Source organism: Poromitra crassiceps (assembly GCF_964638095.1).
Source record: "Poromitra crassiceps genome assembly, chromosome: 14".
NCBI classification, from domain to species: Eukaryota; Metazoa; Chordata; class Actinopteri; order Beryciformes; family Melamphaidae; genus Poromitra; species Poromitra crassiceps.
This window is the reverse complement of record NC_139633.1, coordinates 26,897,096-26,920,826: the sequence shown is the minus strand read 5'-3', so window position 1 is coordinate 26,920,826 and position 23,731 is coordinate 26,897,096. Positions and strand designations below refer to the sequence as shown.

At 45.7% G+C, this 23,731-nt stretch overlaps 2 protein-coding genes across 2 annotated transcripts in view; one reads left to right on the top strand and one right to left on the bottom strand.

Moving 5' to 3' along the window:
• Window positions 1-5,748, bottom strand: part of map3k21 (mitogen-activated protein kinase kinase kinase 21) — a gene marked incomplete at its 3' end in the record, with an annotated part of 38,569 nt that extends 32,821 nt beyond the window's left edge. Inside the window, exon 1 of the mRNA XM_083650489.1 lies at window positions 4,950-5,748. Coding sequence (XP_083506615.1) covers window positions 4,950-5,745 — 796 coding nt within the window. The 5' untranslated portion in view covers window positions 5,746-5,748. The remainder of the gene's footprint in view (window positions 1-4,949) is intronic.
• A 2,124-nt stretch (window positions 5,749-7,872) lies between these two features.
• Window positions 7,873-23,731, top strand: part of pcnx2 (pecanex 2) — a gene marked incomplete at both ends in the record, with an annotated part of 50,265 nt that continues 34,406 nt past the window's right edge. The window contains 9 exons of the mRNA XM_083650696.1: window positions 7,873-8,025; window positions 12,333-12,535; window positions 14,842-14,968; window positions 15,116-15,152; window positions 17,216-17,715; window positions 18,035-18,232; window positions 18,543-19,004; window positions 19,169-19,346; window positions 19,707-19,857. Of these exons, the coding sequence (XP_083506822.1) occupies window positions 7,873-8,025; window positions 12,333-12,535; window positions 14,842-14,968; window positions 15,116-15,152; window positions 17,216-17,715; window positions 18,035-18,232; window positions 18,543-19,004; window positions 19,169-19,346; window positions 19,707-19,857 (2,009 nt within the window). The remainder of the gene's footprint in view (window positions 8,026-12,332; window positions 12,536-14,841; window positions 14,969-15,115; window positions 15,153-17,215; window positions 17,716-18,034; window positions 18,233-18,542; window positions 19,005-19,168; window positions 19,347-19,706; window positions 19,858-23,731) is intronic.

Here is a 23,731-nt window from a genome sequence, read left to right as displayed (position 1 = left end):
CCCAAAACGCATGCCAACGCCAGGTGTAAATTAAATCAGGCTAATGTGGTCAAGCACAGTCCGATTGGAATCTGATCACATGGAAAACGCATGTTAGTGCCAGGTATGAATGGCCTCACTGAGCACAACTTTAAAACATACTGTGGTATGAATCTTGCAGCTGGAAACATGCTACGTCAGCCTCGACTTATACCTTATACCTATATACTATATATAGAATATATACTATATATAGACTATATACTATAGGGCTGGGGGAAAAAATCGATTCACCTAAGTATCGCGATTTTTAATGTCACGATTTTTTGGATCGATCTTTTATTCCAGAATCGATAATCGCAAATTTAAAAAAAAAAAAAAAAAAAAAAAAAAAAAAAAATTTTTTTTTTTTTTGTGCTTGCAGTCAGGCCACTCACTGAACAGCAGGCCAGGCGCCGCCTACTGGTTTACTAGTGGTTTTATTACTTTATTAGTTAGTCTGAAGTAATAATTACACTTCAGGGTTAAAGTGGGTGCATCTCATTGTAAAATTGGACTTCAAACGGCCCAAATCTGGCTTCAAACGGCCCAAATTTCACACGCGTTGGCCCATATCGGCCTGGCCTGCTTGGTATCTAATGCCCGGCCTGAATTATGATCCCAGTCCGCCCCTGTTTTTAACTATATCGCCCAGCCCTACTCATGATATATAATATACAGTCTCTAGTGTATGATTCAACTTTTCCCATGTTCTAATCTAGTGTAAAAAAGCAAACAAACTGAAAAAATAAAAGAAAAAAATAAACAAAAATCGCAATAAATCGTAATATCGAATCGCAATAATCGTAGAATCGCAATAATCGTGAATCGCAATATATATCGAATCGGCACCAAAGTATCGTGATAGTATCGAATCGGGAGATAAGTGAATCGGCACAGCCCTACTATATATAGAACGTCAGCTTGATGAGGGGGTCGCAGGGGGGTCCCCAGCAAAATGAGTAAACTGTGTGATTTCACTAGGATTTCAATGACTAGAAGTTAGCCCAAGGAGAGAATATAGTGCATATACTAGGACTGTGTGAATCTTCACTGGCCTCACGATTCGATTACGATTCATCTGTCCACAATTCGATTCGATTCCACGATGCATCTCGATACACGAATCATTTTTGTGTCAAGCCTAAATAAGTAGAATGGGGAATTAAATACTGATTAGGAAGAGTTTCAACAACCCAGGGTTCCCACATCATCTTTAACATCAAATTCAAGGATTTCCAAGGCCCAATTCCCCAAATTCATAGTTTAAGACATGGATCGAGGTTGATTACTGCTACGACACTGAGAATTAACTTTACAGAAGCTCACAGGCAATTAAAAATAGAGAGGTGGTTGAATGTGTGTGAACACTTTCTCAACTGTGCTGTGTTAGCTGCAATGGCAAAATGACAGAAATCCACAGACTGCAATGCTTGTTAGAAATTGAAAATATGTCTTGTTTTCACTTGTCGAGAGTTGAAGGCGGCTCCTCCTCGTAATTCTCTACGCAGAAAAAACCCTCAATTAGGGATGGGGCCGATCCGATCCAATATCGGTATTGGGTGCCGATATGGCACTAATTCACGGATCGGATCGGAATTGGGGAAAAAGAAAAAAAAAAAAAAAAATTGCAATTCCAGCGCACAGCTGGCCGTAATTTGTATAATAATGTATAATAGTATCCTTCTTTGCCTTGTATATTTTCTTAATTTTGTCTGCTTTTTGCAAGGTATATTAAAAAAAAAACTTTAATTGGCCAAATCTTTGCCTATACTGTATATTCAAGAAAAATATTGGTATCGGCATAATATCGGTATCGGCAGATATCCAAATTCAGGTATCGGAATCGGATCGGAAGTGAAAAAAGTGGATCGGTGCATCCCTACCCTCAATTCAAGCGCTTCCAATGACGCAATCTCTATTTTCAAAAAACTTTCAATGCCTCGATTTAGATTTTTCAAATTCACAAACTTTCGAGGATTTCAACTTGGACGCGTGGGAACCCTGGCACCATTGATAGCAAAAAGTGGGAGTAAATGATATGTGAATTTTTCTCACGCTTGCAACCCACCTGCCGTTATTAACTGTACAACTATGCATACTGGTGGTGGTGATGCACGCCAGCTTATTATTAGGGGTGTCACAATACACTCAGTCCACGATACGATACACGATATTGGGTTCACGATAACGATACGATATTTTAACAATATTTTTTTTTTTGTGATCGATTTGTAAGTTGAGGGGGCATTCTCCACGCTAATTTGAGTAATTTCACCATTTTCATCCTCCGTGTCTGTAACATCCCTCGTCTGTTCAAACAAAGCAATGAAAAGGAGAGCGACAGGGGCGGAGCGACCCTATCAGCCCACGGGGGGCGAAGCTCTTAGGGGCCCCCCCCATCCCTTTTTCCAATGAAGATTTTTCCAATTTTCCAAAAATTTGCCTTTTTTGCATGTTTGAATCTGTTTTAGCCATATTTAGTGGAATATCTCATTTTAAACACACCAATGTTATTGTCTATTGATTGAATTGCTCTCACACTCAGGCCTGGCCTGGCCTGGCCATTTTTTTGGGATGGGAGTGGGCCTGGGGCAGGCGCACCCTCTGCCCCGGTGTACGCTCCGCTACTGGAGAGCGAGCATGCAATCAGATGCAGATCAGTGCCCACCATGTTCAGCTTCTTTTTCTCACGATATGAGATTTCATCTCAACGATACATATTGTCACGTTTTGATATCGCAATATATTGTGGGACGATATGTTGTGACATCCCTACTTATTATGAATTTGAAAATAAATCAGCATGCGCGTTTTTGCCCTTTTTGCGCACACAGCTTTTTCATCGTCAGTTACATGAGCCTGCAACATCTCTGTAGGCAATCTTTATCTCACGGAGATCAAATCAAAATGTTTGACTCTTGTAATCAGCCAATCAGGGCAGGACTGAGGTCTCTGAGCGTTTTGAAAGTCCCGCCTCCACATGTTCACACATTCGCTCACATGGATGGAGATAAAAAAAGTACAGTAGCGCTAGAGCTAACACCACACACTGCCCCACGTTGATAAGAGTCTCTCCGGTCACAGAGGAAGAGATACAGTGTTGGGAGTCATATTACACACACACGCACACACACACACACACACCTCAGTCGAGCTGGATGCAGTGTGTGACAGTAGGTATATGACTCACACTCAGTTTCTCAGCAGCATTCATTATTCAGTCTGGGAACACGGGCCTGAAGCCTGCTGCTCGTCACACTGAGTCGATGGGAGGAACTCGCACACTAAATCGGAGGCTTATTTCATGCCATCATGTCCAATTAAGTCGCCCCACTAAGACTTACGAAGGCACTCAAAAATGGGACTAACAGACACAAAAGGAGTATAACTCTGATTTTATCCTCCCAAGCATAAACAAGGGGGGAGGAGGAAGACTGTAACTAAACTTATGGAGTCGTTCTCATCCCTTGGGTCCTGAATCACAGCTAACCCCTGAGAGAAAGGTTTTCTCTAATATTCTTTCTAGGTCGAGTTTCTGTTCTTTCTATCCTGTGACCGCGTGTGTCGGCTCCTCACAGAATTTGGTTGGTCAAGGCACATGGCCTGATTGTGGGCTGAATGTGTGTGTGTGTGTGTGTGTGTGTGTTTGGTAAATCACTGACTTTGTTTAAACAACTTTACAGGACGGGGTGTGTGTGTGTGTGTGTGTGTGTAGTGGGCAGCCCAGCTGAGCAAACTGACCTTACTTCACATCCTCTTGAGGGTCTCCCCCACCAGTTCATACACACACACACACACACACACACACACACACACACACACACACACACACACACACACACACACACACACACACACACACACACACACACACACACACACACACACACACACACACACAGCTCTCACAACTCTTAAAACTCCATCTCTCTCAGCCACACAGATATCACCCTGTCTTCTTCAGCTCATGTCAAGAGGAACATCTATAAGAAGTCCTTTGTCCCAGATGCTGTCATGGCAATAAATAAAACTAGGATGCGGTAGATTCTGCTTAGGGCGGTGTTTTAATTTCTTATTTTGCTGAGGTTTTTTGTACAGCAGGTCTTCTCCTGAATGTTTCTTAAATTGTTTTTGAATTGGACAGGCCGTAGACCTATGATTTGTAATTTTGACCTGCATTGGGAGGTGTAGCCTACTTTTGTGCATCGGTGTGGATGAATGTGTGTCGACTGTTTTGTGGATGTGTGGTTATTTGTGGATGTCTAGCCAGGCTCTTTGTCATAATTGCATTGTTTCGTGTGTTTCATGTGTTTCATGTGTATTGTTGTGTTTTATCTTTTGAGACATGTCTGCGGTGGAACCAAAAGACGAATTTCCACTTGTGGACAATAAAGTTTTCGTAATCGTAATCGTAAGTCCTGACTCCTGAGTAGAGGACAGTGCTGCTGGCCCAGTGTTATTGTATGGAATGTGGATTTTCAACAACCCCCGTTTAGGGTCTAATGACAGGACTTTTCCTCTGATCCTACAGGCCTGCGGGGGACATTTAAAACGATTTCTCAAATATCACGTATGCATTATTACATAGATACTAGCTGCCTCTCGCCAGCTCGCCGAATTGAGTCAATAGAAACAGAAAAAAAGGCTATCTTTGGTAGTTTCTAACATGTATTTATAAGAGATGTGCTGCATGAGCAACAGGTGGATGGTAACTGCACTGGGCTCCTTCAGTCTCTCCTAAAGCTACTGAGATACTCTCTCGCTCTCTCTCTCACTCACACATATACACACACACACACACACACACACTCACACTCTCTCTCTCTCTCTCTCTCACACACACACACACACACACACACACACACACACACACACACACACACACACACACACACACACACACACACGCATTATTTTGCTTTGCTTACTGTTGCTAGACTTCAGGTCGCGGTGGATAATGGGTACCACGGCCTCCTCGTGTAGGTAGTGCATCCCGCGTGCGATCTGCACGGCCCAGTTGACCAGGATGTGCGGCGGGATCCGTCTTCCGGCCAGTGCCCGGTTCAGGGTTCCGCCTCGGGCATACTCCATCACCAGGCACAGGTTGGGCTCCTCCAAACACACTCCTTCCAGTTTAATAATGTTGGGGTGCTGCAGCATGGAGAAAAGTTTCGCTTCTTGTTTAACACTGTCAGAGGTGGCTGTTATGTCCTCGTCCGGGTCTTGCCGAGCCGCCTTCACGGCGAACTCTTGATCTTTCCATGTGCCCCGGTAAACTTTACCAAATCCACCCACGCCGATAATCTCCTCTAGTACGAGTTCGCTGAAATCTATCTGGACCGGCGAGCCCGGGACTCGCTCAGGAAGCCCTACCGAGCCCCTCGACGTAGCGGGGAGACGGTATATAGCGGGCTGGTACGTGACATAGTTGGAGGGGAAAATCCCGACCCGGTGGTTGATCTTACCCGTCCACCATCCCTCGTCCCCGGAGATGGCAGCGTCCTTGGACAGAACCTCCACCACGTCTCCTCGCCGGAGGCTGAGCTCGTCCTCGCCGCTGGCCTCGTAGTCGTACGCGGCTGTCCAGAGGGAGCGAGTCGGGCACAGCGGGGCAGAGTGAGCCCACCCCCGGACTGTGGGGGACTCCGTCCATGATGCATGTTCGGTGCCACCGCCGCCCGGCCGTCCTTCACCGTTTGGGAAAGCGGCCTGCGAGACATCCATTTCTCGGTGGCCGTAGCCGCACCATAGGGTGCAGAGAGCTCTCCAAACAAAATCTAAACTTTAAAATGGTAAAGGGTAGCTTATTGAAATCCTGTCACATACAGGGCTCGCTGGGGGAGAACACTGTTGAATTCCCTGCGTAGCCCAAGCCGAGGTCAACCCGTGTCCAAAGTCCTGTGAGAGAGAGAGAGCGTCTGCAACTTCGTATCCACGTCGCCACTCTGGGAAAGTGTCTATGGGTCAATAACTAGCTAGCAAAGTTGCTTGCTAAAAGTTAGCGGATACATTTGTTAGCTCTAATGTCACCGCTTCCACGCGCTGACAACAACATGTCACGGGGAAATAAACAGTGAATGTATTAAATCATATGATATATGCCACGAGAGGAAATTAATCCATAAAACAGGCTCCGTTTCTGGGATAATGCTAGCGTTTCAAGCTAAAGTTAGCTCTCTAACGTTACCGATGGAGTTTCGCAGGTGCCGCAAGAGGTGCACCTGCACCGTCCATTCAGACCATACAGTGGGACTAGAATGCCGCACTTTTCTCCTCAAAACCCACTGATAAAACTCACTCAATCACTGTTGATCAAAAAGTACAGTTTGATAAGCCACTCCTGTACCCTTTTCTCTCCAGAATTTTTAATCGCATTCCATACTTTTAGCTAGCGAGTTAGCTTAGCATAGGTCAGCCTCTTGACTAGTATGGAAGTTGGGAAAAGTTGCTCCTCAGTTTAAACTCGTTTATTCCCGGGTTTATCTTTCCTTTGGGTGTGTGAAAAGTAGCCGACGGTCGAACAGTTGAAAGCGCACCAAACATCTTGGATTTCAAAACTCCGGTACAGCAGCAAAACCCCGAAAAAGTCCGTACATTTTAATCAAAACAACCCCCATCGTCGTTGCTAGCAGACTGGTTGGACACAGCAGTGGAGACTGTACGAGGTCCTGCCTGCCTGGGGGACGCTGCTGCTCCGGCTGTGCTGGCTCGCGGATTGGTCTATCCCGCCCCACGTGGCCAGTCGCAGCAGTGTGGCGAGGGAGGAGCCAACGGAGGAATGTGTGAGGAGAGCGCGCCTTCAGGGAGGATATTATTGGGAATAGTAGACCTTATACTGACACGCACATCGCTCTCTCTCTCTCTCTCTCTCTCTCTCTCTCTCTCTCTCTCTCTCTCAATTTTTCAATTCAATTCAAAAGGGCTTTATTGGCATGATAAGGTGCATCTTACATTGCCAAAGCATACATTAGCAACACTTAGCAATTACAAAGAATCAAAAACAGAAAACAAGGCATTTTGTTACTCAGTAACATAAACAGCATCTCTCTCTCTCTCTCTCTCCCTCTCTCTCTCTCACACACACACACACACACACACACACACACACACACACACACACACACACACACACACACACACACACACACACACACACACGCACAATCCATATGGATAATAACATAATGATTATAATTAATTATCATAGCCTATATTATTAATTACTGCATTATAATGCCATCGTTTGGTATTAGACTAAAAGCATACATCATACATTACATGTGACCACTATGTAGTTTGCGCAGATGAAGCATTAATGGGTAGTGGGAAGGAAGAGAAGGGGAGGGGGAGGGAGGACGTCAGGACGAGTGGAAAGGGAGGGGAGGCGGTCAGAGCTGCGCATCTGTACAGACCATACCATGGACCTATTATAATGCATATATCTCAGTGGTACAGACGCCGCGCCGAGAGAGAGAGAGAGAGAGAGAGAGAGAGAGAGAGAGAGAGAGAGAGAGAGAGAGAGAGAGAGAGAGAGAGAGAGAGAGAGAGAGAGAGAGAGAGAGAGAGAGAGAGAGAGAGAGAGAGAGAGAGAGAGGCAGTGAAGAATAGGACAAGATGAAGACCGCGGCAGCAATGGACGCCTTGACATTGGGATGGAAGGCAGCCGAGGAGAACACAACAACACCGAGAGCGCTGCATCCCGTGCCCGTACATCGCCCCAACATGGAGGCGTAGCGACAGTAGCATGCAGTAATTGGAGATCGTTTTCATTGTAGCCTAGCAGCAGCAGCATCCTTCCATCCATCCAACCTGAGCGGAGACAGCGAAGGAGGAGGCGGAGAGGGGGGAGAGATGGGCTCGCAGGTTGTGCAGACCCTGCGTCAGGGGGTCTGGGCATCACTGACGGGGGGCTGGTACCACGACCCGGACCAGAACAAATTCAACAACTCCTGCCACCTCTATCTGTGGATTTTCCTCCTGATGTTGCCTCTGTCCCTCCATCTGGTGAGTTTAATGTTGGACCCGTGACGTTCAAGGCCGCGAAGGGGGTGTGTGTGTGTGTGTGTGTGTGTGTGTGTGTGTGTGTGTGTGTGTGAGAGAGTATAGGCTACACACAGCTCGTAACGTTTTTCCACGCATTTGCGTCTTTTCGCGGATAAACGTGCGTGGTCCCACAACCAACCAACCACCCAGCAGCAGCACCATTCATTGTGAGGTTGCCGAGGTACCGGGCTAGGAAAAGGGCATTGTCGCAGTATTTTCCCGCATGCAGTGACGGAACGCATGGCTGCCCCTGGATACAGAGGGAGGGTCAGCAGCAGAAGGCTTGCTTTTATCTGTGGTTGGTTCCCAAATATGTTCATGATGTCACGACAGTCACGGCCCGTCATATCGATACAAGACGGGCCACACAGAGAGCACCTATTGATTCTATTTCATCAGAGGAACCTCCATCTGAGATCGGTACAGAATTGGACAGCTGATTGTGCAGCCTCTGATCAAAATAAACATTCTGTGTCATTCTCTCCCTGTCCTCATAACCTCAGATGAATGGAATGACAATGAAAATCAAGCTGTTCCTCCTGTTTCATGAGGATGCCCAGCGTGGGAACCACCTCGTCCTGCTCTGTGACCCCCCCTGGGTGTCTCTGCCTGGACCCCAGTTTGAGAATCATTGCTTTATAGGGTGGTGGCATGAAGTGAACAACCATAGGCTAAGTAAGCAGCAAGGTGTATGAAGTGCTAAGGCTAGATCAAACAAATAATGCACTCTAAGGCGTAATGAAGTCTGAATGATCAAACAAGGTCTAGTGAAGCCTCATCTGCATATCTTAAAATGACTGGAGGGAGTCTGGGCCGTGATGTCAACAACAGGTCAGCTAGACTGCAGATGAGGGGAGAATGTAAATGATATAGGTTTTACATCAGGGGGTGTCCAAACCTTTTGAATGGGGGTCAGATTAGATAATGTGAGAATACCGGGGGGACCAACTGCTTCTCGCGTCATATCACTTATTAAAAAAAACAGACATAAAATACAATTCTACTCTAAGGATCTTGTTTACCATTTGAAAACATTAGGTTCTGCATGTGCTGTTCCTACTTGGTACTTGTCTACAAACTGTATGATAGTGCTGTCATCATTAGGTGAATGGAAAAAATGCAAATTGAACTGGCTTGATTAACCAATACTGTGTGGAGGGCCACATATAGTATATTTTGAGAGACAAAGCCGAGGGCCGCTTAAAATCAGTCCGTGGGCCCAGATTAAGGCCCCCGGGTCGGACTTTGGACATGCCTGTTTTACATGGAAGCCCTCTGCTTTACTGTTACTGAGGGAATCAGATGAACGATGTCTCGGTATATTAATTCATGCAACCATGCTTTATCGGCACACTAACCCATTTCATTAGATATTGTGTTGTAGATTATGACTGTATGCTGTGATTGCTCCCCAGATCCCTCCCTACTACTGAGCCCTTTTGCTTCAGTCTCTGGATCACTGTTCTTCATATAGCCTAATAGATCTGGAGGTGCTAGACATCCCATTTATGACCAAGACATTTATTTAAAAGATGTGTTCCTGCATCAGTTTAAGGTCAAATGAGGGGGAAAACAACTCACCTGTCCCCCATGTTAAAACCCTGTCAAACCCAGACATAGTCAAACATAAAAAATAAAAAAAATCAACCTTTCAGATGCTGTTGTAGGAGGCCTTTGGAGATGATAATGAAGTGCTTGCAAAAAACGTATGTTTTTGTAAGGTTTTATGGAAATAATAATATTAATATAATATTTATATTATATATAAATAATGTAATATTTGGGGAATGTATTTCACAATAACAACATATGTACATGTTCTAGTACATGTTTTACTGATCACAATTTTTTTTAAAGGCATTTTACTTACTTAGAATTGATAAACATAATCCAATGAAACAAAGGGTGGTTAATTCTCAGTCAAGTTCTGGAAGTTGTGATACATCATGACCTTGTGGGCGGGACTTATATACAAATGTCCTATCCAATAGCATTGTGTAGACTGAACAATAGGACCCAATGACTATGTTTATGGGGGGCGGGGACACAAAAAACAAACATTTATACCTTTTTTTTAGATCAAATAAAAATGTTGTAATTCTGCAACAGCGGGTCTTACAGGGTTAAAACATGTGAAGTGCCCTATGCTCCCGTACCATTCAGATACAGCACAGATAATCCCAAAATAGCTATCAAATGGATGAGAGGTGAGAGAAAGAAACCAGATTCATCAGAATCAGGTTTCCTCTGAGAATGAAATCTCAGAGGAGCTCAAGGTTTAAGAGCATCTCCACTCAAAGCAACGTTCAAAATGTGGTTACTGGCAGTTTTCACTGTCTAATGTGTATTGTCTTGTCCACAGTGTGTACACCACAGCTTCCCACGCATCTGAACACGCTTTCTGGAAGAGATGCAGGCATGTTTCAAATTTCAGGTTGTTTATTTACCTGAAGGTCCCAACGCACTGTACAAGATCACTGATGATGGCAGAAAGAAGTTGAGGAACAAACAAATAATGAGCGACAAATAACGGCATTCTAAATTTGGACTGTAACATCTGTATCCCTCAATCATATTCATCAAACATAGCAGGAACTCTTTCTAGCCAATAGGAATGAGGAACTGTGTATCATCAGCATCATGCAGATGCTCCCTCTTTAATCTTCATATTCTTCACGATGGGCCATTACTCATTCTCCTCCCCAGGGATCAGTCAACTTCATCAATCAAACTGGGTCTGGTGGCCCACCGGGCCTGTAGTAATACAGCAGAGGAACCCTGTTTGATGGAATGCTCTACCTTTTGAAGAATTTCACCTTGGGTTGATGAGAGGCAGCCAGGTTGATGTTTCCTCATGAGGAACAGGCTGTGTCGTGTTGGCTCAGAGGCTTCTGTAGATGAGATATTCATTCATATAGGATGATCTTTCAAAAGCATGGATACTGTCCTCCTCCTCTCATCTCCTCTCCTCCCGTCTCTTCTCCTCTCCTCCTCTCCTCTCCCCCGTCTCCTCTCTTCTCCTCTCCTCTCCCCCGTCTCCTCTCTTCTCCTCTCCTCCTCTCCTCCTCTCCTCTCCCCCGTCTCCTCTCTTCTCCTCTCCTCTCCTCTCCTCTCCTCTCCTCTCCTCCTCTCCTCTCCCCCGTCTCCTCTCTTCTCCTCTCCTCCTCCCTTCTCCTCCTCTCATCTCCTCTCCTTTCGTCTCCTCCGTTCTCCTCTCCTCTCTTCTCCTCTCCTCTCCTCCTCTCCTCTCCCCCCTTCTCCTCTCTTCTCCTCTCCTCCTCTCGGCTCCTCCTCTCGTATCCTCTCCTCCCGTCTCCTCTCCTCTCCTCTCCTCCTCTCCTCTCCTCTCCTCTCCTCTCCTCTCCTCTCCTCTTCTCCCCTCTCCTCTCCTCTCCTCCTCTCCTCTCATCTTCTCCCCTCTCCTCTCCTCTCCTCCTCTCCTCTCCTCTTCTCCCCTCTCCTCTCCTCTCCTCCTCTCCTCTCCTCTTCTCCCCTCTCCTCTCCTCTCCTCCTCTCCTCTCCTCCTCTCCTCTCCTCTCCTCTCATCTTCTCTCCTCTCCTCCTCTCCTCTCCTCTCCTCTCCTCTCATCTTCTCTCCTCTCCTCCTCTCCTCTCCTCTCCTCTCCTCTCATCTTCTCTCCTCTCCTCCCGTCTCCTCTCCTCTCCTCCTCTCCTCTCCTCTCCTCTCCTCTCCTCTTCTCCCCTCTCCTCTCCTCTCCTCCTCTCCTCTCATCTTCTCCCCTCTCCTCTCCTCTCCTCCTCTCCTCTCCTCTCCTCTCATCTTCTCTCCTCTCCTCCTCTCCTCTCCTCTCCTCTCCTCCTCTCCTCTCCTCCTCTCCTCTCATCTTCTCCCCTCTCCTCTCCTCTCCTCCTCTCCTCTCCTCTCCTCTCATCTTCTCTCCTCTCCTCCTCTCCTCTCCTCTCCTCCTCTCCTCTCCTCTCCTCTCCTCTCCTCTCCTCTCCTCCTCTCCTCTCCTCTCCTCCTCTCCCTCTCCTCTCCTCTCCTCTCCTCTCCTCCCATCTCCTCTCTTCTCCTCTCCTCTCCTCCCGTCTCCTCTCTTCTCCTCTCCTCTCCTCTCCTCCCGTCTCCTCTCTTCTCTTCTCCTCTCCTCTCCTCTCCTCTCCTCTCCTCTCCTCTCCTCTCCTCTCCTCTCCTCTCCTCCTCTCGTCTCCTCCCCTCTCCTCTCGTCCTTTCCCTCTGTGTGGCACCCTGCTGTGTGTGACCACCAGTCACCAAATGACTCTTTACGCCACCCTCCTCTCCACAGGCCCTGCCTCCTACCACCATGGCTTTGAGCATCTACTGCACCTCCATCACCGCCTTCTTCATCCTCATCAAGATGGCCAACTACCGGCTGCACCTGATGTTCGACCAGGGCGAGGCGGTGGTACGCAGCAGCCTCTCGGACCTCAGCAAAGCTCCGGACAAGAAGAGCAACGCGTCTGACGCCTGCCTGCCCGCCAGCCTCAGGTAAGGTCGTGTGGACGTCAGGGTCCAGCTGAAAGAGTTCAAGAATTCCTGCTTTTGACTGAGGTTGCATTCTGTTCCACAGTGTACATAAACAGCACTCCCTACTCCCTCTTCAGGGACTGTCAGTTAAGGGAACTTCCCTCGGCAAATGTCCTCCATTTGGAAGACCCTGCAATGTCAACAGTGCAGACATTCCTCCCTGCGTGACCCTGGTAACATAAACGAGACCGGCTGCTACTAACAGCAGCTAACATTAGCACTGCTAACGTTTGTTGTAATATTGAAGTTAGAAGTTTGGCTAGCTATGCTAGCCAAACCAACGTTCAGTACAGTATAAAGGTCAATAATAGCTCGTTTCCCTAGAGTATTTGCTTTATAGATTATTTGAGCACTGTTATGTGTAGGCAACCTAAGCACTTAAATAGTCACATAATGTCAGTTACAACTACAGCATTTACAGACACATAAGCTCCAATATTTGTTTTTAGCCTCATTATTTTCAGTAAGGACATTTTTGCTTGTCAACTGGGCGAAGTAAACAACCATTATTCAGTTATTTCCTACACAGTTTACAGTTCCCTTTGAACTGAACATTTCTGTTCCATGCTGCGGTTTGGAATCTTACTTAACATGGCTGAATACCCTGTGCAGTCCACTTCGTTGGGAACTACTTGCCGATCAGAACATACCTATTTGTGGTAGGTCTCGCTTAGACTCAGCCCTCAGTCTTAATCCGTTTCACTCCTGTAAGACTGAGAATATTACTATTCAAATCTTTGCATAACGTTAGGTGGCGCTGTTGGAAGCCTTGCATCGGAGAACCAATCATGAGTGTTGTGGGCGGGCCTGCTTTCTGGGGGCAGATCTCATGCAGAACCGGTGTCTCGCAAAACATCGTCGCGTTTGCGGAGAAACATATTAATCACGTAGAAACAAACATAACCTGTTAATAGGACGTGTTTCATCCGGCCCCGGCGGCTAGAGGTCTTTCCCCCAGCGATATGCCCGACTCCCGAGGCTAACGTTACAGAGCCTGCTGGCTGCTGATGACTTCACACAAGTTCACAGTATCAAGCGGACCACTTCCGGGTAGGAAGGATGATTGTAAAATAAACCACAGCTATAAATTTTGTTTGGAGCATATCAGCTTCATGCTCTGTGTTACGACTATGATAAATGGCATTGCCGCTACCAAATAAAATTCTAATAATAAATGTAGGTGTGTCTGCTGCCGGCGGTTCTCGCCGGGCTCGGACAGACAGTTTCTGACAGTGAAATTCCCAGACGTTTGGTGGCGCAGCTCACCAAACGAAACGTCTGGGAGCCGAGACTAGGTCTCGCTTAGCCATTATGTACTTGTGAGGCGGGGGGGCAGCTGTGCGGAGGGATATGTGTGTGCTTTTCCAGAGTTATATATATGACTCAACACCTTGGCCCTTTTGTTCCTCATGCCTAGAGCTGCTCCCTGGGCAGGTTTCATTGATGACATCAGTGACATCATCACTGAACTACAGCCTTGTGGGTGTGAGTGAATTTATGACATCACTGATGATGTCATCAGTGGGACAGACAGAGAAACAGACAGACAGAGCCCTAGCTCCCTTTTATATACTGCTGATAGATAGATAGATAGATAGATAGAGAGATAGATAGATAGATAGATAGATAGATAGATAGATTAGATAGATAGATAGATAGATAGATAGATAGATTAGATAGATAGATAGATAGATAGATAGATAGATAGATAGATAGATAGATAGAGAGATAGATAGATAGATAGATAGATAGATAGATAGATAGATAGATTAGATAGATAGATAGATAGATAGATAGATTAGATAGATAGATAGATAGATAGATAGATAGATAGATAGATAGATAGATAGATAGATAGATAGATAGATAGATAGATATATAGATAGATAGATAGATAGATAGATAGATAGATAGATAGATAGATAGATAGATAGATAGATAGATGGCTCATACTGTAAATGACCCTTTACCCCTCTCTATGACTGTTCTTTATTTGATTTCCTCAGGTTTCCCAGAAGCCAGTAGAGATCAAGCTCAGAGTCCAGACTTGAGTTTCTTTTCTACTGCCTCATCTCTGTAGTTCAGGAAATGTCTAGTTAGTATTCAAAACATGTCAGGGTGGGGTTGAATATTGGATAATTTCATCTGAAATCTGAAGTGACATGCATTGATATATGGACTCCCGTAGACGACCCGTCTCTCTTTCTTTCTCTGTCTCTACACCATTTAATGTCTTGTCCTCTCTCTTGCGTTGCTCTGTCTAACAGGAAGAGCAGCACAGTCCCAGACAGCGTTGCGATGACGCTGTTGGCTCGCACCCGTCCCACTGGTCCCAGTCCAGTCATCCAGGTGACGGTCAAGCAGACGGAAACCGACCCGGGACTGATAGGGGTGGTGAGTGAACCGCTCACCTTCGTGGTTGATTGACGCAGCCATACAGTCAGTGTCTCAGCTAAAAGATGGACATCTGTGTGCTAATATGTTGACCTACATTATGTCCTGATCCTGTTCATTATGTCTCTGGATTGTCCTTCTATTCAGGAGTGTCCCAAGGCAGATGAGGTGAAGACGCTGGAAGGTGAGTGAGGCGGTCCTCTCTCCAAGTTTGACCAGGTGTCATCCACATTCAAACAGCATGTTGTCATTTTCCAGAGAAAGTGCTGAGTTTTTAGAGGCGAGCGTGGCTTGTTACAAGCAACGCAAAAGTGAAATGATCTGACAGCCATTGATCCTCCTAACATGATGCAAAGAAAAACAAAACAAAGTGTTAGATCTAATTCTTTATCCGTTCCTTCTGGAAATGGAGTGAGAGGCTGAATGTCTGCACAGGGAAAATGCTGCTTAGAAGCCGTGGACTGCTGTGGTTGGTGTATATTGAGCTTTTGACTTTCTTTTTTTACTCAGTTTGACAGCTGCCATTAGGGGGGGGGGGGGGGGGTTTGACCACTGACAATTAATGTATTGTCAGATGTCATTATTATAAAACCGTTTTTTCTTTATAGTGTTTCTGCAGTATAATAGTAATGATAATATATATTACCGGTAATAATAATTAATTCATAAAGCACTTTAAATGATACTCGTCAAATGACACTGACCATATGACTAAATGATAACTATATAATTGCTTTGGGGAAATGGATATTCTGTGTATTATATTGTCAGATGGCAGTGCTGGTAGCAAACTCTGTTCCTCTTCCCTAAAGCACGGGATGCCTCCCCAGACAATACAGATTGATAACTTCCTATAATTCTGATAACACATCGTCATTGTATATGCTCAGACAAGCACCTAGCTAGCAGCCAGCCAGTTAGCCAGTTCATTTATAAAGCGCTTTACATGATACTCAGGCGCCTCAAAATCCCGATTAGTTATTCGAGTTAATGTATGGAGTCTCTATACCAGGGTAGGAAATTAACTTTTCTAAACGAGGGCTATTTTTGCCCCTGTGAAATATATTTCGGGGGCATTTTTATCAAATGTTGGGAAATACCTTAGTTGTACGTACCTATGTAGCATGACAGACCAATCAATGACTCTTATCCAAGCATATTTTATTTCTAAAAGTTCATAAACAATCACAGTTACAGATCCGCATTTCCCATCTCAACAAAACTTTTGATTGTCTCTGGCACGTTATTAATATACTTGGCAAAAACATGAGTGAACTAGCTGGCCAGCTAGCTTGTGCTGTCTGTCACTGAGCTAAATAACGCTAGTAGGAGGAGGGGCGCGGGTTGTACGGATGCCTAGTTGGACATTTTCGAGTCACGCTTTGCAAATACAGAATAATGTTAAAATACAGAAAGTATTAAACTCTTTATTTTATGGGGGAATTTAAAAGCCCCCGTCATCCAAATTCCAAGGGCAAGTCTAGATTTTTTAGGGGCATTTTGCCCCGAGCGCCCGCTAATTTCCTACCCTGCTCTATACACTTATGGTTTGGGGAAATTGATATTCTGTGTATTGTCAGTTGGCAGTGCTGGTAGCCAACACTGTTCCTCTTTGCTAATGCACTGGGTGGCTCCTCAGACAATGCAGATTCCTGTTCTGCTAACACATCATTGTTGTATGCTCAGACACGCAGCTAAGCTAGCAGCCAGCCAGTTAGCCAGCCAGCCAGCCAGCAAGACCAACACACTGCTTCCAGGAAATGTATGACCTCATGCACTAGTGTTTAGTCAGAGCGAAGGCAGCTGATTGGAAGAGGAGATATCATAATCAGTGTTCTGCAGAGTGCATCAATATGTTCGTATGTGTGTGTGAGTGGCAGTGGGCTCGGCCTATCAATATGTTTGTGTGAGTGGCAGGGGGCTCGGCCTATCAATATGTTCGTATGTGCCAGTGGGCTCGGTCTATCTATGGTGCATTTTTACCAGGGACAGATTTTTTTTCAGGCGTTGACTAAGCAAACTAAAATAAGCCTTGGATTATGTTCGGCCAGAGGGGCTGTGCTGCTGTAGACGAGTGTGATTTTTGGTGGTTGATGATGTCATTGCAGCCAAATATGAGCCTACAGTATTTCCAAGGGGGAGGAATGTGAACTCGGCTAATAGGGTATGAAGCTCGTATTAGAGGCAGTGTATTATTATGATATTTTATATCCACAACGTGAATCAATTTTTTCATTCCCGCTGCAGGGCAGAGTGAGAGTGCTGCAGAGGAGAGGCAGGCAGAGGGAGGTCTGCACCGAAACCAAGAGCTTTCCCCAGAGGAGCTGTCCAGCCCCAACCCCGACCAGGCCGCCCCCCTGCTGCAGGCCCAGCAGAGGCCCCCGTCGCAGGCCGGGAGAGAGGAGCCGCGACCCGGATCCGCGACCAGCAGGCCGGGGAGAAAGGACGCAGAGACGACTGGGACCTGTGAGGCCGTGAGAGAGGGCACAGACGTTCAGAGCTCTTTGATAGGGCTCAACACAGAGCGATCAGAGCAGGACAGAACTGCGGAGAAAGACAGTGACGATAAAGACACTGCAGACAGGGATACGGGCGATGAGGGGCTGCCTCCCTCCAAGGGGAGCGAGGGGGAGAGCGAGGACGAGAGCGAGGGGCAAAAAGAGCCCTCGGACGACAACAATAACTCCCTGCAGACGCCCCAGGACCCCCAGGATGACCTTACTGACGTCTCCCAACCTCTCACCCAGGTAGACCACACAGGAATGTCCAAGGGGGAATAGGAGGTACATTGCAAAAGTTAGGGCTGGGCGATATGGACCAAAAGTCATATCTCTGTATTACTCTCTATATATCTCAGTATTTGCTATGAACTGGGCTAAATGTTCAGTTGTATGGCAATGCCACAAGCACTTTTATGAAAACATCCCTTTAAGACCGCGAACCGCGTCACGCGGTTCGCGGTCTTAAAGGGATACACACACAAATGCTGCATCAGGTATCAATGGGATAATGCATGCTGGAAAGAGCGGTTCTCCCAGCGTGTGTTCTGCCTCCCTCATGTCTCAGGCTGAGCCAGTGGAGGAGGAGACGTATTGTTCTGATGAGATCGCGGTGGTGCTGGTGGACACCTCTGGGCCGGGCCCGGTGTCGGCCCACCTGGACAACGGCGACACGGTCAAGATCATCATCACCATGAGCTGTGACCCTCAGATGGCTGCTCAGCTGGAGGAGCGCGTCATGCAGAGCCTCCTGGAGAGCGCACAGGTAAGACTAGGACCCGTTTCCACAATGAAGCGTTTTGTGTCTCTATTTTAGTGTCCTCCGTTTAAAGCACTTTCAAGCTTTTTAGACTCGCTTGAACTACTAAGTGCTCCATGAATTAAGTGTTATTAGGTGGGGAGGCAGGATTGTTCAAAAATGTCAATTTTAATTTACGCCTCCTGGTACCCAACGAAGTCACTACTAAAGATTTACTATTTTGAAGGTTGTAAAAGTAATTTGATTTGCATATAAAAATGCAATGCAATGCAATGTTTGATTGTGTGTGTGTGTGTGTGTGTATGTTTCCCGTCAGGCTCAGAAGGAGGCAGGAGAATGTCACATCAAGATCCCCGTCATCACCTTCGACTCCCCCGAGGAAGGGGCGGAGGAGGGAGAGGAAGGGGCGGGGTCAGAGGACGACCCCACCCCCAAACAGCTGGAGACGACCAACCAGAGCGAAGAGTTTCACCTGTGTCCGGAAACCACCAGCTCAGAGTCTGCCACACTGGAGTGTCAGGACGCGGACCTGGAACATCTCGCTCCGCAGATAACGGACGACCCTCAACTGACCAATGACAACAGCTCGTCGGGCATCGATGTCCACTCCCACCCCGATGACACGGACTCTCCGGATCTCAACGGCGACTCCGAGGGCTTCCTGCGTCTGCCGCCTGCGCTCGGCCGCTACGGGCCAGGGGGAAGGACTCACATCCGCGGCCTCAGCATGGACAGCGGGAAAGACGCTGTTCTACTGTCAGACCGTTCCCAAAACACAGTATGTTGCCACTCCAGCTCTGTAGATTAGCAATGGGGTTTCCTTTGGAGGATCAATTCACTAATCTGTTTGTTTGCAGATGTTATCTCCATCCATCCATCCATCATCCCTGCATGAATACACACACATACAAACATTTGTCTCCCTGTCTGTTTGTCCAAAAGACCACCATGACCAGTTCCAAGTCAGACCTAGAGGCCAAGGAGGGCCAGATTCCAAACGAGTCCAACTTCCTGGAGTTTGTTTCCTTGCTGGGCTCGCTCAGCACCAGAGGGGGCGGGGCCAGTGCACAGGAAGAGGAGGGGCCAGACCACAAACCGGAAACGGCGGCCGGAGAGGAAGGTGAACGTCAGCCAAGGGGTTTGTGCATTTACCTCTAAATGTACTTTACTTTGAAGGCCAAAATCCTCTTCCTATCTGGTCCCCTGTGTAAATACAGGTGCACGCATGAGTGTTATGTTATATCTGGTTTAAGTGCTGGAGATTAAATTCCCAATGCAGTTGACTATGCTGAATGGCCATTGGATAGCCCGTTATAACATATCAAAGCCAGAATGATCTCAGTTCATAATGATGTTTTCCAATAGGTGATACCTCTGATACTATCTAATATCATGGAAATGGTGACACTTTCTAGACAGCAAACAGAAAATGCTCCCATCATCAATCTCGGGTAAACATTTCTGTCTGGTCCGTCTCCAGAGGATCTGTGTGCGGCTGCCAGACCGGACGAGGCGATCACAGAGACAAACACAGAGAGCCAGCCCGGGAGAGCCAACCCGCCCAACAGTCTGGCTACTGACACACTGCAGACTATCCTGCCCACACGCATCCCCATAGTCTCTCCAGACAGGTAGGCCTGATCCAAATGTCCGGACATCATCGCATTCGCGCACTTTGCGAGCGCGTTCCCGCCGGGTGGTCTGCCAGTGCTGAGGGCTGTCCAAAGCCACAATTGATCCAGTCCACTAGGGGGCCTTGAGCAGACTTTCTGCAGACTTCCAGAGGGTCCGCTCGGGGTGCAGACTTCACCAGACTTCACTGATTAAATTACCCACAACTCATTGCAATACGGACGTGACATTGTAGTTTTTCCACTGGTTGAACAAAACTTAATATGAATGTGTAAAACAATGACTTACTTGAATCATGTAGGTCCAGAAATAATATTCATCCACATCATGACACAGAAATATGTAGAAATACAGGCCATAGAGGCAAGTGAAATGCATTTTACATTATATGAGGGATCAGCCGAGCAGCACAAACCGCGTCACTGGGTGGCAACGGCAATGGAACCCTATGGAGCCCAAGTGGCGCGAGGCGTGAGTGTCTGCTCTAGCCGCTTGACTCTGTTTACATTTTAAAAACTGCGACAGTTCACACAACTTTAACACAACATGCATATATTATACATCAAACTCTTGAGCTACTTTCTGCTCTCACTCAGAATGTCAAAAATATAAGCAATGTCATGTATAGTTTTTGAGATATTAACGTTTGTTTGGCACAACTCATACTATTAACTGCCGCGGGGTTCCGCATTTCTGGGTGGCAAGTGACGTCACGCTGATTCGTCCTATTGTAGTCCTTAGGCCTGTCTATCAGCGGCTTATTTATAGCCTTAAAGGAACACTCTGCCCATTTTCAACCAGTTTTGTATCATTAGAACATCAGTAGTATATCAGAAAACTGTAAACTGTTTTGAAGTCTGTCGACCCGAGCGATCTAAACAATTACCGGCCTATCTCCAAGCTGTGCTGCCTGGCCAAAGTCCTTGAAATTTTAGCAAATGAGCAACTCCGTTTATTTTTAGACACATACAATGTCCTTCAATCACACCAATCAGGGTTCAGACCGAGACACAGCACTGTTACCGCCACATCCCTTGTTGTAAATAATGTATTGAAAAGCCTTGATGACCGTCAGCACTGTGCGGCTCTTTTCATAGACCTCTCAAAGGCATTCGATACAGTGGATCACAACATTTTACTGAAAAAACTGTGCTCCATCGGGCTGGACAACCTCTCAGTCAGGTGGTTTTCCAGTTACCTGTCTGGGAGGAGACAAACAGTTGGTGTTGGTGACACACGATCTGGGTCTTTGAGTATAGGTAAGGGGGTCCCTCAAGGATCAATTTATGGTCCCACATTATTCACTATTTATATTAATAATATTTTCTTTCCTTCTGAGCACTGTAATGTACATTTTTATGCTGACGACACAGTTGTGTACTGTACTGGAGCGACACCTGCACAGGCAGTCACAAGGCTTCAGACTGCCTTTGACCATCTTCAGCAGGCCCTGTCTGACATGAAATTGGTCTTAAATGCCAAGAAAACAAAATGGCTGATGTTCTCTAGAACCTCTACTAGTAATGAAAACCTGAGTATCCGCACAGTGCAGAACGAGCCAATTGATTGTGTTTCTTCCTATAAATATCTTGGTATTTGGTTGGATGCGAAACTTTCTTTTCGCGTTCACATTGACCATCTAACAAAGAAATTAAGGAGGAAAATTGGTTTTCTATACAGAAACAGATCGTGTTTTTCTCTCTGTACCAGAAGAGCAATTGTACAGTCTCTATTATTGTCTGTCCTGGATTATGGGGATGTTGTGTATATGCATGCCCCACCTACCATCTTGAAACCCCTTGATGCTGTGTACCACAGCGCTCTGCGCTTTATAACAGGTGACGGTTATTTAACGCATCATTGTATTTTGTATGATAAGGTGAACTGGCCCTCCCTGTCATCTAGACGAAAGCAACATTGTCTCTTGTTTATTTACAAGGCTATGATTGGACAACTTCCTTTGTATTTGTGTTCACTTCTAAATCAGGTTAATACAAATTATCAGACACGCTCACGATCTCACATTAGACTGTCAGTCCCGCGAGTGAGATCTGAGCAAGGTAAGACTGCATTTTCTTTTTATGCACCAGATGGATGGAATCGGCTCCAGGACACTTTAAAATTGGAGCAACTGATCTCCCTGGAATCATTTAAAGTACTGCTCGAAAGCACTGTATGTGAAGAGTGCACTTGTTTTATCTAAACTGTTTTATCATCTCTGTCTGTACATTTCTGTATGTGTTCTTTGTAACAGGGCGCTCTTGTAAATGAGAGTTCGCTCTCAAGGGCCTTTCCCTGTATAAATAAAGGTAAAATAAAAAATAAAAAAAAATAAAATTTAATTTGACAGTTATTGAGTGTTAAAGTGTGGACCAGTGACATCACTGGTCCACACTAACTCAAATGAATAACTCGTTAACTCAAATCAACTCTCAATAACTGTCAAACTATTCATCATTCATCTAGTTTGACAGTTATTGAGAGTTGATTTGAGTTAATGAGTTATTCATTTGAGTTAGTGTGGACCAGTGATGTCACTGGTCCACACTTTAACACTCAATAACTGTCCAATTAAATGACAGACTTCAAAACCGTTTACAGTTTTCTGATATACTACTGATGTTCTAATGATACAAAGCTGGTTGAAAATGGGCAGAGTGTTCCTTTAAGTTGCACCTGACTTGACGTCAGGGATAGCGGAACGCATCTGAACTTGGGGGGGCCGGGGGGCGTGTCGGGGGGGCGTGTCCCCCATCGGGGGGGCGTGTCCCCCCCGAATCTCGGCAGCGCCGAAGAAAATTTTGTTTTTTGGACTTTTATCCATATTTAGAAGAATATTTAATTTTAAATTAACATTAGGATTATACTGTTGTGATGTCATTATTCGGTATCTTCTCCTTTTCTATTATTAGTATTAGTATTAATATTAAATACTGAGTATCTCATGAAAAACTATTAATATTGCATCTTTTGTGTTTAGCTCCGTCTCACAGCAGGCCCGGCTCCAGAACCAAATTACAGAGGGGGCCTGCCCCTAGCTTGGGGGGGCCAAGGGGGGTCCGGGGGGATTCTCCCCCGGAAGAAGATTTTGTACATTTTAAAGTAAAATTCGTCAAACTGGTGCATTTGAGAGCAAAAGGAAGAGGCTAAATCTATGAGGAACTACACACATCTCTAATGTGTTGTGACTTTACAAATAGGCCTAAACAATTAATATTAAATGTATTTACACATTGTGCACAAATTGCATTCATTGTGACAAATTTACAATAGTTAATTAATATCCAGCCAGAATCATTGCAAATGGAGGTTCAAAGTAACAGTTAGCAATAGCATTCAGTTAATCAATGCCTAATGACAGCCAGATTCCGTTTTAAACTTTAAAACAGAAAAACGGAAAAACGTTTTTAGCACACACAAAAAAAAAAAAAAAAAAAATGAATGGGGGGGCCAGTTTAGGGAATGGGGGGGCCCGGCCCGGTCAGGCCCCCCTCCAACGCCGGGCCTGTCTCACAGCATTGTAACATTGTAGTGCAGCAAGAAAGGAAAACTACTGTAAACATTTGAACCACATTTCTTGTTTAGAACCTATAGCTAGCAACATCGCCATCTCCTGAAAAACATTAATATTGCACCTTTCTTGTGGCTACATCACAGCATCTACTGAAAAACATTTATAGTGGATCTGACTTGTTTAGTTCACTTTCGATTCACATCACATCTGAAAAACAACCAGTCGAGTGTAATAAGTAAATGAGGTTTAATTGTAAAAAAAAAAAAAAAAAAATCTAAAAAAAAAAAAAAAAAAAAAAAAAAAAAAATTTTTTTTTTGGGAACTGAAAAGTACCCGGGCCGCGGCCCGGGTGGCCCGGG